General features: G+C 32.5%; 2 protein-coding genes and 1 long non-coding RNA gene across 3 annotated transcripts; 1 reads left to right on the top strand and 2 right to left on the bottom strand.

The window, feature by feature from the left end:
- Positions 1 to 1,197: 1,197 nt before the first annotated feature.
- LOC108816219 (uncharacterized) lies at positions 1,198 to 3,205 on the bottom strand. The gene has a single exon (XM_056990233.1). It carries the CDS (start codon positions 3,191 to 3,193, stop codon positions 1,568 to 1,570), a length of 1,626 nt encoding a protein of 541 aa, XP_056846213.1. The 5' UTR covers positions 3,194 to 3,205; the 3' UTR covers positions 1,198 to 1,567.
- A 6,277-nt stretch (positions 3,206 to 9,482) lies between these two features.
- LOC108816116 (ADP-ribosylation factor 2-B-like) lies at positions 9,483 to 10,848 on the top strand. The gene is made up of 6 exons (XM_018588686.2): positions 9,483 to 9,754; positions 9,839 to 9,909; positions 9,997 to 10,116; positions 10,206 to 10,324; positions 10,410 to 10,491; positions 10,595 to 10,848. The coding sequence occupies exons 1-6, from the start codon at positions 9,607 to 9,609 to the stop codon at positions 10,598 to 10,600; spliced, it is 546 nt and encodes a 181-aa protein (XP_018444188.1). The 5' UTR covers positions 9,483 to 9,606; the 3' UTR covers positions 10,601 to 10,848.
- Positions 10,849 to 16,811: 5,963 nt separating this feature from the next.
- Positions 16,812 to 18,011, bottom strand: LOC108853331 (uncharacterized). Its single transcript, XR_001949716.2, has 2 exons — positions 17,599 to 18,011; positions 16,812 to 17,001 (listed from the first exon to the last, which is right to left on the bottom strand). It is a non-coding gene; the product is annotated as an uncharacterized LOC108853331 (long non-coding RNA).
- Positions 18,012 to 18,086: the final 75 nt, after the last annotated feature.

The raw sequence follows: 18,086 nt of genomic DNA, 5'->3' as shown, positions 1-18,086 counted from the left end.
CTTGGGTTTCCTTTATTTAGAATGAGCGTGTTGGTTACTAATGGACCTTATGGTCATACAATTGTTACTACTCAGCCCATTTTAATCTATTCAAATCGTCTAGTGGCTGTACAAAGATTTCACTTTTTTTCGCTTTTGCTTACAAACAGTCCCTTTTTTTTAATTAGTGTCTAAATGATTTTAATTTTTTTTTCAAGAGTTACTTTTGGTATTTAGCATTTTAGTCATTGCATTTTATCCGGATCCAATAAGCCAAACTAAAAGAGTTTCGAAGATACAATTTCGGTTCTGATCTAGGTCTAGGACAAAGTATCTATTGAGTTTATTTTTTAGACATGTAGATCTCTGTTCAAGTCGCCGTCTCGAGAGTGCGAGACTCGATTGAATATTCAAAGTACCTGAAATATTTTGTATATATCGGTATTGTATAAAAATCTCTTTACTTAGCTAAAATTTTATATTATTACTAGGTGTAAACATGTTATATAAGTTTATAATTAGAAAATTCATATACTATCTGTAATACTTTAGTCAATGTAATCTAAAACTAGATTATTACCAAACCGTAATCAGATTGCTTACTTCTGTCTATAGAATCTATTATCACTAAAAGCTGTAAGAAATTAAAAATATACTCAAAAAGATACATCGATAATGATATGATAACTTTCTATTGGTCGGACAACATCAATGAACAAAGTTTCGTTCGTAGCATATAATGAAGAAGCTATTGCTCACGTGTCAACTACTGATTAGTTTGAAAGAATGAGGACACTACAAAGTTAAACACCTACACTCTCAGCCATAGAAGAATCAAAGGGTGCTTTTGTAAATCAAACTTTATTTTTCCCTAAGGACATGATTATTGCGGAGTTCTTCGAATGAGATTTTTAGCGTAATATAAGAACCGTCTCTTGTTAAATAAGAATAATGACGAGAAAAAACCTATAAGAAAGGAAAAGACGTTAAACATCTCACAATCATCTTGATGGCTTTCTACCCAAAGCCGAGAACACCTAATTCTCTCCTAGAAACGTCATTATGATGATTTCTCTCTTTTGTAGCATTTTACTTGGGTTCAGCTAAAATATATGGAACAACTTTTCTATGTATTCGCCGAGTCCCGTCTTCAAACACACAATTTTGTTTAATTCGCAGTTTTGTTTTTGTTCCCTGCAAATGAAAACTCTTACGCGAAACATTAAATTTACTCTTTTGGTTTTTATTAGATTCATCAAAATGAAGACTGCCAATGACTTGGTTTCTTATATAGCTTCTAACATAAGTATAAAGCCACTAGAAAACCTATAACGAAATGTAAATGGAAAAACAAAACCTAAACATAATGAAATTTAGTAAACAGACTCAACACTTGGAAGAACACCCCCAAATACCAACACTCGATGTATTCATGTAACCGGATAAGGATGCGCTGCATCAGTGACCCCCACAATCAGCAAACATGTAGAACCATGTACTTGGATCCGCTTTCGTATCTTGCATATATCTCACCAATATTAACTACTTGTTTTCTCGCCATAAAGAGAGAGGATGCTTTGTCATTTGATTACGCTTTAGGCAAAGTTGCACAAGAAAAATCCACGCTAAACACACAAACATCACACTTGAGAACATGATAGAACACTGTGTTTTGACATGTGTCACATGTGACGATGCTTGCTTCGGGTTCATAATATAAGGGATGTAAATGGCCATCGTAGACATATGGTTCAGAAACTGAACCGCAATGCACATCAAGAGTGAAAACGTCAGACTTGTACCTGAAACCAGTCGATGTTTTATCACAAACTAGACAAACAAACTCCTCATAATCTTCGGGATCCTCACCTCCTCTCGCATGTAGGGTAAATTGTCCGCTGTAAGATACGTGTCGTATCTTCATAGGGAGATTTGCACATTTTTCATGGAGAAAATAATCACATTCCTCACAATTATATATCGGACCAGAGTCGTTGAGAGGATAGACACATGCTGCACATAGTGTGGTTTCATCAGAAATAACGTTTTCGCTAGTAAGCCTTAAATTATGCTCCTCATGACTGAAATGGTTTATCGTCATCATGTTATCATCACCAACTACCTTGAATGGAAGATCTTCGATTTCTTCAGGTATCCCTTCGAGATTTATCCCATCCCATATTTTGACACTTGTTGCGCATTTTGAATGAACAGTATACGTGGGACAAATGGAGCAAGAATAAGCCCCATATAATTGATCCACGGGTCCACGACAAACTCCGCAGTTCCAAAACCCTGGACCAAGATGATTCGTGTAAGAGAGGCGATGATCATGACGATTGATCATTATGACTTGCGGCAAATCAATACAACTTCGATGGACCATAAAACCACATGGAAGACATGAATAAGAGCTTTTGTCGCCAGGCACACCGCAAACATTACAAGTAAACGAGATCTGGCTCGTTGAGAGGGTAAGATGATGCTCATGGGTCTTGGGATGCTCAATAACAAGAGGTGGAGGAGTTATCACACAACCTAGGCACATGCTGAAGTCACATGTCGAGCAATAGTACAAGACACCTTCCAGTGTCACTCCACACAAAATGCACGACTTCTGGGCGTCGTCACCAGAGAGGGATGCAGATGTGGTGTACTCAAGAGGATGACTAGGGTGAAAAGGAAGATGTTTTACTTTCTCCGCAACGTCGACGCACTCCAAGTGAACGTACTCATCACAAGAAGATCGTCCATAATGATATTTACCATAAACTGGTTGCTCACATACTCTGCACAGTTCTTGACTTTGACTCTCTTTTATTAAGACAAATGGAGGTTCTTGGGGATCAGGATAATGTAGCGGAAGTGGTGGTTTCTTGGCACATGATGTGTCAACGTTTAAGTCGCATATGGAACAATGATAGATATAGGGCCAGATTTGAACGAAGAGATATTTGCCGCACAGATCACACTTACTTCTTGGAGGTTTTTCTGTGAGTATGAGAGGATGTTCCGGGTGAGAAGGATGGTTGATCTCTAATGGTGATTCTGCGCATTCCTTGTGGAACGTGACACCGCGGCACTCATAATCGTTGCAGAGATAGCCTCCGTAGTGGTCACCCGACTTACCGCAGCCTTGACAATGATTAAGAAATCTAGCTGATGAGAACAAAGGATGTTCATGAATTGGTAGCTTTGTGGATGATGCATCCATGGCTCCTTAAGAATTCTTTTTTTGTTTTGTTTTGTTTTCGTTTTTCTGAATAATTGTGATTCTGATCTAAGTGTATATTTATAGTTTGGTTATACTATATTTTATTACTATATACTATATTTTGTTATTGTTTTATTGTCAACTTCGTTATTGTTGGTCTTGTATAGCTGCCTCTTCGGGCGGCATACCTTAAGTTATTAATATTTTTATTGGCCAGAAAAGTTTCTATGCATTATCGCTCGACAATGTTGAATTCTGGAGAACTAAAAAAGAAGAGGAAGTGACACCAGCGATCTACATATCTAAATTATATGATCAATTTGGGGATGGTGTAAAAACAACGACGCTTGACCATAAAAGAACATGTCACATCTTCAAAGTCGTGTGCTAACCCATTGAGAGCCGACTAGGGTGGCACAACTCGAATTCAAAAGTTAACTACATACTGACCGGTCCTTTTTAAGGGCGGAAATTATTTAAACAAACCTTTATAATTGTTACCAAGATTAGAATATTCAAATTATAAAAACAATAGTTTTATATATATATATATATAGTTTTTAAATAATATTGTTTTTGGTTATAAAATATACACATTTTTAAAATTAAAACTTGTACAGTGAAACTTTTATAAATTAATAATGTTGGGACTACACCAAAATTATAAAGAAAAAACTTATAGAGGTTATTAATTTATCGATATAATAATTGAACCAAAAATTCAATGTTGGAACTATAAAATTATAATATTTATAAAAAATTAGTGTATATTAATTTATAGAGTATTAATTCAAAGAGTTTATACTGTATATAAACGTTAATATGAGTGAGATCCAAAATTTATAGATAAAATATTTAGACAATGCTTTTAATTGTTACCGAGAAAACAAAAAAAAATCAAAAAAACTTTAATTCCACAAAAAATAATGTATTTTTATTATAATATTGTTTGTGGATATATTATATAATCTTTTATTTTTGAATTTCAAATACAATGTTAATTGGTTAAAACCCAATATTTAAAAGGCTTAATGTAAATTGGTTTACATAATCGTATGACCCTTTATTTGCAAAGCAACACAATTTTAATAATTTTCCAAAGCCCATTAGTTAAACTATTTATAATGTGTATTTATGTTGGTTTAAATTAAGTAGTTAGTCATGTTGATATATTCAAGGAACCAAATATATTTAAGTAGCCAAACACATACTATTCTAGAAAAAGTCCAAATTTAAATGACAACTTTGGTAGATAAATTTTAGGATCCTAAATTAATATAGTAGATTATTTGAGCTAAATTTCATTTTACAATTTATGTAATGGTAAAAAGTATTAAAATAATAATGTATTGAATTCAAAAGTTAATCATTTGACCATAACGTTCATTTCATAATTTATGTATATGAAAATTAAAAATATTAAAATAATAATATATTGTTTCTTACCTATACTTGCAATTTTTATATATAAATCTACTAATCCACTTATTTATTATGCTGTATATTGGGTTCAGTGGCGAGTGTATTTTGAATTTGGGTGGGGCAGCTGCCTACCATGATTTTGAAAATTTAATGTAAGTTTACACAGATTTTTTTTGTATTGCCCTTGTTAAAATTCAGATTATCAAGATATTAAATAGTATTTTATAGTTTTGCCCCGGATAAACATCATTTTTAGTTCCGCTATTGATTGGGCTACAACTATTTTTTCGACTTGAAGTACAATTATTTTGAGTTTTAAATAGGTATAATTAGATTAATTTGTTTCTTGTATTTCCATTTATTGGCTTAGACTTGCTAAACATACTTTCTTACAATTTTGTATACAGTATTTTGTTATATATTGTTTTGAGAAAAGAACAAAAAATAAAGTAAGGTAGTATCAGTTTTGCGAAGTTTTAACTGGGACTAATTAAAAACCATAAGTTTAATTTTAATCTTCAAACTGGTTATTTAGTTTAAAGTTATTTATAACATAATTAACATTTTGATAGGACCAGATGATCAAATATCAATATATGATCTATGTGGTCTACTTATATTATTTAATTTTTTTTTCAAATGATTTGGTAAAATAGATATATAGTTAAATTATTTTAATTATTTTCTTTTAATATTTATCAAAAATATGACATAATTGTTTCTTTAAATATTTAAAAATAAATTTCTAAACTATCTGTAATTAAAAATAAATATTAGCATCAGTTTTATGGATATTTAAATTTTCTTTTATATGGTTTGAGAAAATATATCTATAAAGAAAAAAATAAAACTTAAAACTGATTTTAAAATATTATTAAGTAAAAATTGAAAACAAAAATTCTTGATAGTAGAATTATGCATAATATTTTTTAATTCAATTAATGATATCATTATAATTAATCATAATAACAATTAATGTGAAAATGGCTCATAAGAAAATATTCTCAAATAATATATAGAAACATTTGAGATCTGAAGGGAGATGCTTACAGAGAAAATAAAGCAAGACCGTATTCTAACTGAGCTTAGAGATTGACTATGGCAAAAGAGAAAATAACCTTAAGTAGAACCTATTCTAGCTGAGTTAGAAGCTTGTGGTCTTGTTGCTCTCTTGAAGTATGATTTGGATTTTTAAATAAACTGTTATATATGAGATTTGGGTTTAAAGAATTTGCTCTGGTAGTTAAGTTTGGGGACGACAAACAGCGTCTTTTGATTTAGTTGTTTATCCAGTAAGTATCTATCCAGACTCGACCTTAAAACTTAAATATACAAAACTATGACTCCATGTGTTTTCTTCTTTAAAAGATGAAACAAAGATTCAAAATTTGCATGAAGTAAAAGACTGGTAGATATAATGCAAGCAAAAATCACAAGTAGAACAATACATAAACGAGAGAGGAGTGAGATCAATTAAATCCACCAAAAGCAATATGGCAAGAGTAGAAATTAGAGGAGAAATTAGAGAAACGTCTTCTTCATTTATGTCACTTCTTTTTCTTTCAAACAGAATTTTACTAATAATAATACAACTAGTGACAATAAACTTAACTAATATTTTCTTAACTAAAACCAAACTGTAAAAAGGATAAAGATGCCGTATTGCTATCATTAAAGATATATAAGTTTTGTTTGCAATATTAAGAAGCATAAGCAATGATCTTCTGAGCCGGTGATGACTATTGAAGGATATATTTCTAGAGCGCACTATTCATAGGGATTATAATATTCTTGCTCAAGATTGTCTGCAATTTTTTTTAAGTTGGAAATATTAAATCTCATGTTGTTTGTCTATTTTAGAGCTGGACATTTTATCCGTTAGATTTGATTCAATTCGTTATTAGTTTGATTTAATCCAAAAATTCCGGATATCCGTAAACTTTCGAAGCGAAGCAAATACTAAAAATTAATATCCGTTAAAATTGAAGTAATCATAATTATTAAAATTTTAGAAAACAGAATATCCGTTTCGATCCGGCAATATATAAATGTTTCGATCTAACAATATATAAATAAATGTATATCTTAATTATATTTAAAAATTTAAATGCATAAATTATATAATTATATTCTAACATATGATTTGACACATTCTATTCACACTATTATTTATATAAAAGTATTACGTAAAAAAAAAAAAAAATTATGACAGTTATATTTTTTTCTTAAGTTTTGTATTATTATAATTGTTAAATAACTTTAGAAAATTTAAAAAATATGTAGATTCACTACTTTTTTATTTTTTTTATTTTTTTATCATACAAAATAATATTTTATAAAAAAGTTTGTATCAAATTTTTAAGATATATTTGTATTAATCAAAACGGATGTGATATCCGTAAATATTCGTAAATATCTATTTATTTTTTGGATATTCATATTTTTCGAACTAAAACAAATAAAAAATTAGATATCTGTAACATACAAAGCAAATAACAAAATATCTTTAAAAACTCGTATCTGATCCGTGTCCAATCTAGTCTGCTTTCCTAGTGCTACGGAGTTAATTACGATACCAAGAACAATAAGTTGTAAGTCCAATTATCCTATAAATTCAGCAAATATCATATATATATATATATATATATATATATATATATATACTTATTTAACAAGATTACTTGAGAAAAACATGGAAAAATACTATTCATCTTGGCATAGTTGAGAATAGGGGTGGGCATTTTTACCCGATATCCGAAGTGGCACCCGAACCCGACCCGAAAAACCCGAACGGAAATCCGAATCGAAGTAGCAAAATACCCGAACGGGTATTGAATTATGAGAGATTGGATATCCGAACCCGAACGGGTAATACCCGAACCCGAATGGATATCCGAAAATAACCGAACTTATGTACTATTAACCATATATTCATAGTTTACTTCTCTAATTTTATTCAAAATACTTATATTAATTATACACATAGTTTAAAATTAGATAATATACATATAATTGCAAGAAAAGTGATTTTTTGCTCACTTAAAATGCTTAAAATGCATGTCCAAATTTTAGTTTCATGCATTAACAAAAGCTACAGCTAAAATTTTAAAACAATAATCAAATTAGTGTATTTTATTTTTAAGATTTTATCTTCAAATCATTCAATGTATTAAAAATAAAATATCAGTTAAGTAAAATTTATATTTTTTAAAATGAAAAAAAACTTGAGAAATGAAGAAGTTAATTTTTTTTTGCAAAAATCTAAATATCCGAAAATCCGACCCGAAATAACCGAACCCGAACTAAAAATACCCGAACCCGACCCGAAGTACAGAAATACCCGAACGGGTTTTATACTCCTATACCGAAATACCCGAAAATCCGAAATACCCGATCCGAACCCGAACGGGTATCCGAACGCTCACCCCTAGTTGAGAATTGGCTTGATATATGAATTGAATCGCAAGCAAGGCGGGTACAATTGGTGTTAGCTTATCTCACAAAATAAATTACAATTCCTTGTAATTTTTCTTTTTTTGAAAAGAGCATTCTAATTCCTTGTAATTTCAATAATAAAAATCGCTTTTCATTCACTTGGTAATCATAAAGATGGTAATAACTATTTTCAATGATTTAAACTGGAAGGCTTTATTTTGATAAGGATGTTACGGGGTAAATTCAAAATTAGTTGTCGTAACTCGTAGCAGTGTATGTTGCAGCTACGTTCCGTCTACTTACTAGAAAGTTCAATTGCAATTCAAAATAATGTCGATAAAATTCTGTTTGCATTTTGTTTGAATTGGTTCATTTTATTTATCAATTTTTTTTTCAAAATAATGGAGCGGTCTAGCCAGTTGGATTCCAAGATCTAAAAGTGTTGAACACGTTGTTTCAAATCCAAACAGCAAAGCATCTGCTCGGTATTTGGTTTCTGCTGGATGGTCGGGTATAATATAAAAGAAGGTTTGCTGAGAATTACGACAGACCATCTGACATATATACAATTAAGTTTGTCAGGACACCAGATTATCCAAAGCACTTTTGGTCTTTTATTTTTTTTGTCCCTGTCACTGGTTCTGCGACTATGAAAAGAAACCAGAACATTGCATTGAGCGATCGAACCAGAGCATTTAAAGATGGTGGTGGCAAACCATCGTCTCTTTGGATTCGGTTTGATCTTCACATATTCTCGTTGAAGCATATGTCTTCGTACCTCGAATTGAATATATCAAAAACCCGTGTGATCTCTCCAGGTATACCAAAAACTTCACCCAATGCACTCCTCATAACAAAAAAGAAAACTAGAAACTGTTTTGAGTAAAATACTAAATTCTGATTGCATGGAGTTTTTCTCGCAATCGTCCAAATACTCACAGTTCTCCTCTTGCAGCGCCTACAGGATAGAAGATTTTAATCATTAGAAAATTCATATAACTAAATCATCTTAAGTGTTAAAAAAAACAAACTAAATCATCTTAATACTTTACTCAATCCAGGTCAAAATTAGACTATACCAAACCGTAATCAGATTGCTTACTCCTGTCTATAAAATCTTGTTCTTTTTCTAATCAACAAAAAGCTTTAAGTAGTTATACTCAAAAAGATACATTGATAATAACTTTCTATTGGTCGGACAGCATCAATGAATAAAGTTTTGTTTCGTAGCACATAAAGAAAAAGCAATTGCTTACGTGTCAATTATGGATTGGCTTAACTGCATAAGCACATGAAGAAGTCAAAAGCCAGCACTTGGTCAGTTGGCCATGGAAGAAGAATCAAAGGGGATATTTTCGTAAATCAAGTATTTTTCCCTCTTATAAAAGTCCTCTCTTAAAGCCAGTTCTCTCTTTCAAACTTGTTTTTCGGCTCTCTTTATCTATCAGTTAGTTTCTACAGAGATCATCAAGAGTTGGCAGGCTACAACCTCTGTGCTTGGATAAAGATTTTAATACTCTTTCAACGTCTCCTTGTGGGTTGTGCAGTAAAGCAAGATGGGGTTAGGTTTTGCCAAGCTTGTTAGCAGTTTCTTTGCAAAGAAGGAGATGAGACTTCTGATGCTTGGTCTTGATGCTGCTGGCAAGACCACTATTCTTTACAAGCTCAAGCTCGGAGAGATTGTCACCACCATCCCCACTATTGGTATAAGCTAGTTTTTAAATTTGTAATATGATTTTGATAAACTCTAGGAGGATCGTAAACCAATAACTATCTATCTTCTAACAGGTTTCAATGTGGAAACTGTGGAATACAGGAACATCAGTTTCACAGTGTGGGATGTGGGGGGTCAAGACAAGGTATGATCTCAAGTTTTGATGATTCTCTATCTGATTGTTGTGGATCTTGTGTAGCTGTAGAACATAAATATTTTTGTATGTTTTCAGCTCCGTCCCTTGTGGAAGTACTACTTCCAGAACACTCAGGGTCTGATCTTTGTAGTGGACAGCAACGACAGAGACAGAGTTGTTGAGGCTAGAGATGAACTGCACAGGATGCTCAATGAGGTCCATATCGATGATGAAATTTCTTTATTGTTTTCATTGTTACCCATTCTTAGGAAAGTCTTACCAACTCTAGTCTTGTTTTTGTATAGGACGAGCTGCGTGATGCTGTGTTGCTGGTGTTTGCCAACAAGCAAGATCTTCCAAATGCGATGAATGCAGCTGAAATCACAGATAAGCTTGGCCTTCACTCCCTGCGTCAGCGTCGCTGGTAGATATACATATCTCAACAAAGTCTTTGAAAATTAAAACCTTTCATGTGTTCTTAATTTATGTCTCTGTTTGCAATCTTCCAGGTATATTCAGAGCACATGCGCCACTTCGGGTGAAGGACTGTATGAAGGCCTCGAATGGTTGTCCAACAACATCGGTGGCAAGGTAACATACGTTTTGAAAACACATAATCTAACAAACGTTGGTTTCTTTTTTTTTTCTCATGCAGATGCTTATCTTCTGATCCTCTATGTTCCCTCTTACGCAGGCGTAATGACGCAAAACTGCATGGCATCGAGATGCTTCTTCTTGATGTGTGTTGGGATAATATATCTAGATGCAAGAGAAGATTATAAATAAATTATTATTATATGAACCTTTTTTCTATGGAGTATGTAAATTGTCTGATTGTACAAGTACGTGTCTTGTATGGTTTATTACTTTCGGTGTACTTTAGTAAAACATGGATTGATGATTGAATGTTACTGCTTTCTTGTAGTGCACAAGTATTTTCGCCGTGTCCTTGATGTTTCCTGTGTGCAGCCCATTTGTCCCTTAAATGTATCTCACACAAAAAAAAATAATACAAAGAGCACTAATGGTGTGCAGAGAGTTCAAGCATGAGGGATGCTAAGGCTAGTGTTCAAAGAGAAGAGGTGGTATATGTTCACCTATGTTTTGAATCAGAACCGCAGGTTATTGAGGTTTCAGTTCTCAGATAACCTTAAGACTTTTACTGAAGTCTTTCTCTTCATCACCAGCCTCACTTGGAACCATGAAACTGAAAACCCAAACACTTATATTTCTTTAAGTGTACTTGAGAGAAGATCCCTTCTCAAGTCTTTCTGGGATGCTTAAGTGATAATATTACCAAACGCAGATTTGCATTTTCTTGTTACAAGCACAGAAACCTCTGAGATCCTTCTTGAAGTATTATCCTTGAGACTTTCTCTGCAACATCTGCTCTTTGTCTCCATTCGTTCCTCCTCAAATAATTCCACTAACAAGGTGTTTCTTTTTACTCAAGCTTTTCCTTTAGTGTACCTCTGAAATTTCAGAAAATCTGCAACTTAAGATCTCCGAGTGTGCAACCAACCAACCAACCAGCTCCTTGACTAAGAATCTTAAACATCATTTTTCACCAACAGACAATAGCCATGATTGAGCTTGTCCCGCTGTAGACAACTCCTTTGTACTTGGATTTCCATTCTTCTTACCACACTGAACCAAACATGAATCTTATTCCACTGTGAATTTACACCAGAAGAATCAATCACCAAGAGTACTGCCGCTTCGTTGAAGCTTCCCAATTTGGCTTTGTACCACCAAACTGATAATGATCATCAATGAGTGACTATCTCTGAACTTTCAGACCTGCATACACCACGAGCAATGCCTTATGTCACACTAATTAGGCCTGAAACTTGAGTCTCCATGGTTATATGAACCATTAAGCATCAGATTTCAAACTCTTATACTCATCCTTCTCTTGAGTCAAGAGAGTTAGAAGACTTGACGATTCTACATGGCTTCTTCTAACACCGCTGATTTCACCATCAGTCAAATACTTGTCGACTCTAGCAGAAACCCTTTTAAGCGAACAACCTGAAAGCTTTGTGAGCTTGCCTCGTCATTTCCCAATACCACACCAAATGTGACAAAAAATAATGAACATTTGTTCCTGCAAAATTATTGTATCTTCTTCACACACCTTCCTCTTTGATTCAGCTGCTTCATTTTTAGGATTATAACTTGTTTCTGCTTCTTTCTATAATGACTCTCCAATGTTCTCCTGAAATGAACCTTGACTTGTTCAGTCATGAGAAATAACCATCACTAATCCGCAGAGAACAAAGCCACAACAAACCCAGCATTCTTGCCCATTTTCACTTAAATGAACAAACTTTGTCTAAGCTCCATAATGATCTCCTTTGATCATTACACCTTGAGCTTCCTGATTCAAAAGAATCTAAACGTTGACACCAACGACTGATCCTGCAAGACAATCTTCTCAGAACTTAACCAAACTAAAAAAAACCCAAAGCCTTTATCCATCTCGTTTCTTACTCATCTTCAACTCTCTTCATAACCATGAAACCTGAAACCTAAACAGAAGATAAGAAACAGCCATTATCGACACACATAATTCTCATTCCAAGGGCGTCCCCCAGTCTTGAGATCACATGTGTGACCCATTATTGGCTTATCCTTCCGAAAACACTTGAAGGAATATCATAGTAAAACTGAATACATAGTAAAACTTTGGCTAATCCTTTGAAGGAATCAGTAGACAACCTTGTGTTCTTCTAAGGCTCTGAATATGTTGACCTTGAGCAGCACCAGAAACAACAATAGATTTGAACTTGAGTAATGATGTAATCGATTCAGATTTCATCTCCTTAAGCCAAAGAACTTTGTCTCAGGCTTTATGAAACATGGTTCCAATAATAATCAGCAAAGAACTCCACCTTAGCATCATTCTCAACGCTGCTTTACCAAACGCACGTTAGGAGCGTCTCATGTCCTCGCTTCAGTCCCTGAATGTCTCGTCATCTCTTGACTTCTGCATCATTATCTGTGAGTCACTAAACCAGAGCTCACAATAATGCACGAAATCTCTAAACCGTTGGAGAAAGAATATAATAAAATCTTAAATAGCTATAAAATTGTATTTAAATACAATTTTTTTTTTTTAAAACTTATTACCAGGACTGTTTATTACTGCACATGGTGATTGATTTATAAAGATTTTGAAGAATGTCAAAACTCTGTTGTTATTGGTAATATTATTTTCAAAATCCTAAAAAGTCTTGTGTTATTGGTGTGATGATTTTATAATTCTATATAAATCTTTTGTTATTGGTGTAATGATTTTGTATCTCAATTTAAAATCTTTTGTTAATCAAAAAGTTGAATATTTTCTGATTTTGTAATTCAATGATTTTTCACATTTTACTCATTAATCATGATTTTCAAACTATTATAGTTAACCCTTGTATTCTCAAAATTGAGATGACAAAACAAATATTTCTTTATCAAATGATACGTCATTGCACAGACTCACAACAACATCTTAACTAATAAAGTTGGCTTTTTTTTTTCTCCTTGGGGGGAAAAATGCCATGTGGCATTCTCCTTTTAATAATTTAAATATTTTCTCAATTTTATTTAATGTGTTTTGGTGTTAATTGTGATTATGTGTTATTTTATTTTTGTTATTAAAAATTTATTACAATGATGTTTTAATTTTAGATTGTGATTAGGTGTTAGATATGAATTTTATGTTTTGATTTTTTAGATTTCATAACTTTTATGTTACATATTTTTTCAAAATACTTTAAACTATTTCTTAATATTTTGTATGTCAAAGAAAAATACAAAAATAGAAACTAAAGTTAAGTATTTTCAAAAAATTTAAACATAAAATAGATACATATCCAAAATATTACTTTATGTTTGAAAATATTTAAAATATTAACTTTAGTTTTTATATATTTATTTTCATAGCTATTTCTTAATATTTTGTATGTCAAAGAAAAATACAAAAATGGAAACTAAAGTTAAGTATTTTCAAAAAATCTAAACATAAAATAGATACATGCCATGTTATTACTTTATGTTTGAAAACATTTAAATATTAACTTTAGTTTTTATATATTTATTTTCATATCTAATATATTATTAGATAATAAAACTAATTCATTTACTAAACCGCGGTTCGCCCACGGTTGATCCAATGATCCAAAGACCCGGTAAATCGTCCGGTTTAATGTCCGGGTCGGGTGTCAAAACACTGGTTTATAAGGTTTCTTTGTATTTGATGTTCACGATGGAGAATGGAGCCTCTACGATTCTCCTTCTTTAGCGCAATCGACGTAACCGTCATATAATCAATCTAGAAATTCCACTCATCCCACTCTAATAATGTTTAGTAATTGATGGCGATTCAAGTCCAAAAGACTAACATTTGATCTATTGGTATTGACACATAAACTCTATGGTATCTTTCCATGTTACACTGTGCAAGGAAACTAATAACTTCTCTGATGCATGCTATCGTGTTTACATTTTAAAAACCGTGAACATGATTAATATACTCTTAAAACTTAACTTAGAAAAAAGAGTCACTACTGCCAATTTGAGAAAATTTAAAAACGTTGCATGGTTGCTAAAGTTATTTAAAATTAATGTAAACCACACACCACCCTCACCATTAATCATTTGCACCATACTAACCATTTATTGTCAAAACCATTAATAAATGCAACAAGTCAGCAAGACCGAATGTCACAGATAATTAGAAATTTTATTTCTCATGATCGTTATAGATGCTAACATCTCATTTACTAATTAACAAATTGACTTTTTACTAGGAAGATTTGGTGAAATTGTTCCATTCCGGTTAAAATAGAAGTTGTCCATTAAATAGAGGAGTTTATGAACCATTTATAGTTTTTAGATAAAAAACAAATTTAGATTCATATTAAGATTCATTGATATTCTAAATAAGAGTGGACAAACAAAAATTTAGTTATGAACACACACAAAATCTTCTATTATAACAAAAATAATATAGAAATAATTTTATATTTCTTATTTTAAGATACATCTTTTTGAGAGACCTTAAAAACGAATGACATGCAGGCATAGAGGAGGCGTTGGATGCTGTTCCGTACGAAGGCGACAATCTCTTTGTCGGGCAGGTGTTCAAGTCGAAAAGCGATTGCAAGATAAAAATTGCTATTCATGCAATCAATAGGAAGTTTCATTTCAAGACAAAGAGGTCTACCCCAAAATTCATTGTTCTAATCTGCGTCGCTATTGACTGTCTTTGGAGAGTATATGCTGCCCTGGTTGATGGGTCAGGAAATTTCCAGATCCGACAAGCTACTCTAAAGCACTGTTGTACCCTCGATGCAAGAAAGAATTACCACAGATTAGCAACGACACAAGTAATCGGGGAGCTTATACAAACCCGATTCATTGCGATCAAGCGAGGACCGACACCAGCAACAATTCGTAAGATGCTCCTGGACGACTTCCATGTCAATGTCTCCTATTGGAAATCTTGGAGAGGTCGCGAAGTGGCAATGGAATTGGCTCTTGGATCTATGGCAGGTAGTTACGCCCTAATGCCGGCATATTTGGGTCTCCTTCAAACCACAAACCCCGGCTCCATCTGTGCACTGCATAAGGTCGAGAATAGCGAAGGGAGAATGGTGTTTAATGATGTGGTTTCTAAGCTCACTGATAACAGTCTTTACCATTTTGTGTATTTTCTGATAACATTATTCCTACTTCGGTTGTGGTTAACTCCACTGCTCTCAACTCCAAGGCCCCTGAGAAAGTCGTCTTTCATCTTGTCACTAACGAGATCAACTACGATGCGATGAAGTCATGGTTTGCTATGAACATGGACAACCTCAGAGGAGTCACTGTTGAAATGGTAGAAAGTTGGTTAATTTGATGATTTATAAACTTTTATAAATCTTGTAAATTAATTTTTAAACACTTATAAATAAACGTATAAAATCTTATAAATAGCTTATATGTTCTCGTAAATAGTTTTATAAACCATTTTAAATAGTTTTATAAACCTTTATAAATAGTTATATAAATATTTATATGTGTTTTATAAATTTTATAGATGGTTTATACAAGATTTTATAAGCTTTTATTAATTCATAAAACTAAAGAACACGTGCAAGCTTTGTAAAGAGATGATGATAAGTGGTAGATTCTGAGGCACATGCGGGGACAGCAAGCAAGGCTCCACCGCTTCATAAATTTTACATACCTTTATAAATTATTTTATAATCTTTTTTAATGGTGTATAAAATTTATAAATTATTTTTATAAACCCTTATAAATCATTTACATACCCTTATAAACGCTTATAAATTATTATTCAAACCAATATAAGTTGTTTTATAAGACTTTCTAAGTGGTTATAGACTCTTTTAGTTGATTTATAAACCTATACAACTCTTACAATACTCTTTATAAATTGAATATAAACTTTCATAAAGTTTTTATAAACTTTTATTAATAGTATACATACCCCTTATAAATTATTTATAAACTTTCATAACTTTCTTATAAACATTTATAAATGGTTTATAGATTTTATAACTTGTTTTATATGCTTTTATAAATGAATTATATACTCTTTCAAATAATTTTACATATATAAATTATTTTATAATGGCTTTCTAAATGGTTATAGATTCTTTTAGTTGATTTATAAACCGATACAACTCTTATATTACCCCTTATAAATGATTTTATAAATTCTTATAAATAATGATTTTATAAACCCTTATAAATGATTTTATAAACCCTTATAAATAAATTTAAATATTCTTATAAATTATTATATAAAATCTAGTTGTGCTTAAATTAGACTTTCCATTTGACCAAAATCTTATTTTACAATGTTACTATAACTAGTCTTTTTTAAAACACTATTATTATAGATGAGACAATGAGGCCTTATGCATTTATTAACAAACACCAATTGCGTTGCACACTGTAATACGCAAATATACATTTGTTCAAAAAAAACAAAGAGGTTCACAACTTCAAATCTCAGGCTGCATTTTGTCGCACTCTTCACGGATCGACTGGAAGAGCATTGTCGAGAGGTAACGTTCCCCGAAGCTCGGGAACACAACCCTGGAACACAAAGATTCATCAACTCACACATCAAATTTTTAACAAACCTGAATCTGTTACTCACTTTTTTTACTCAAGAATAGCTACAAAACATTTCACTTGGTTTCCCACTTTGGGATATTGACATCTAAGCTCAAAGCGCTAGAGTTTAGTGAGGCAAAGAGTAGGTATCTAAAGGCCTTAAGTGACTAGACGTGTAAAGCAAATCAAACTGCAAAAGAAAATGAAAATTTGAAGTTAATAGTGGTCTAAACATGCGGAAATTTATAAAGACTTATAAATCGTTCTTCTTTATACATTGCAGGTAATAGACACTATTATCAATTGCTAAATCGTTCTTCTTTATAAAGACTTATAAATCGTTCTTCTTTATACACTGCAGGTAGTAAACACTACTATCAATTGCTAAATCGTTCTTCTTTATAAAGACTTATAAATCAATAAGTCGTACTTTTAACAATATCATGAAATCTAGATTTTATAAGCGATTATAATTCTGTAAAAATGCAATGTTCACTATCCCGAAATCTAACCCGAATCATTCGAATGAAAACAAAATCAACAAGTTATAACAAGATATAGATATTTGAAACATACAAATTGTGAATCTGGAATCGACATTTTGGAGGAATGGCTCGGCGGAGATCTCGACGTGGGAGAGAGAATCCGGCGACGTGAGAGAGAGAGAGAGAGAGAGAATCCGGCAGCGTGAGAGAGAGAGAATCCGTCGATGATTGATATGGAGGCGATGGACGGAGGCTATGATATCGTATAGAAGAGGGATGGAAGTGAAATACGATTTGACGCCGGCGTGAGAGAGAGAATCGTTCGAAACGGAAGCAACGGAGGCGATGGATATTGATGACGGAAGCAACGGAGGCGATCAATATCGACGACGGAAGTAACATAGGCGATGGATATCGACGGAGGTGATCGTATCAACGGAGAGAAAGTGTGAGATGGATTGTTGTAAATGTGAGGGTAGCTGAGTCTTTTACACATTCACCAATGTGGTATTTTTGAAAAGGTAATTTGTTTGGTGGTATAGTTGATTAGTGGTAGTATGGAAAGTGTATTTGTGAAAT

The sequence above is a fragment of the Raphanus sativus genome, chromosome 7 (assembly GCF_000801105.2).
Source record: "Raphanus sativus cultivar WK10039 chromosome 7, ASM80110v3, whole genome shotgun sequence".
Taxonomy (NCBI): domain Eukaryota; kingdom Viridiplantae; phylum Streptophyta; class Magnoliopsida; order Brassicales; family Brassicaceae; genus Raphanus; species Raphanus sativus.
This window is presented reverse-complemented; position numbering and strand designations above follow the sequence as displayed.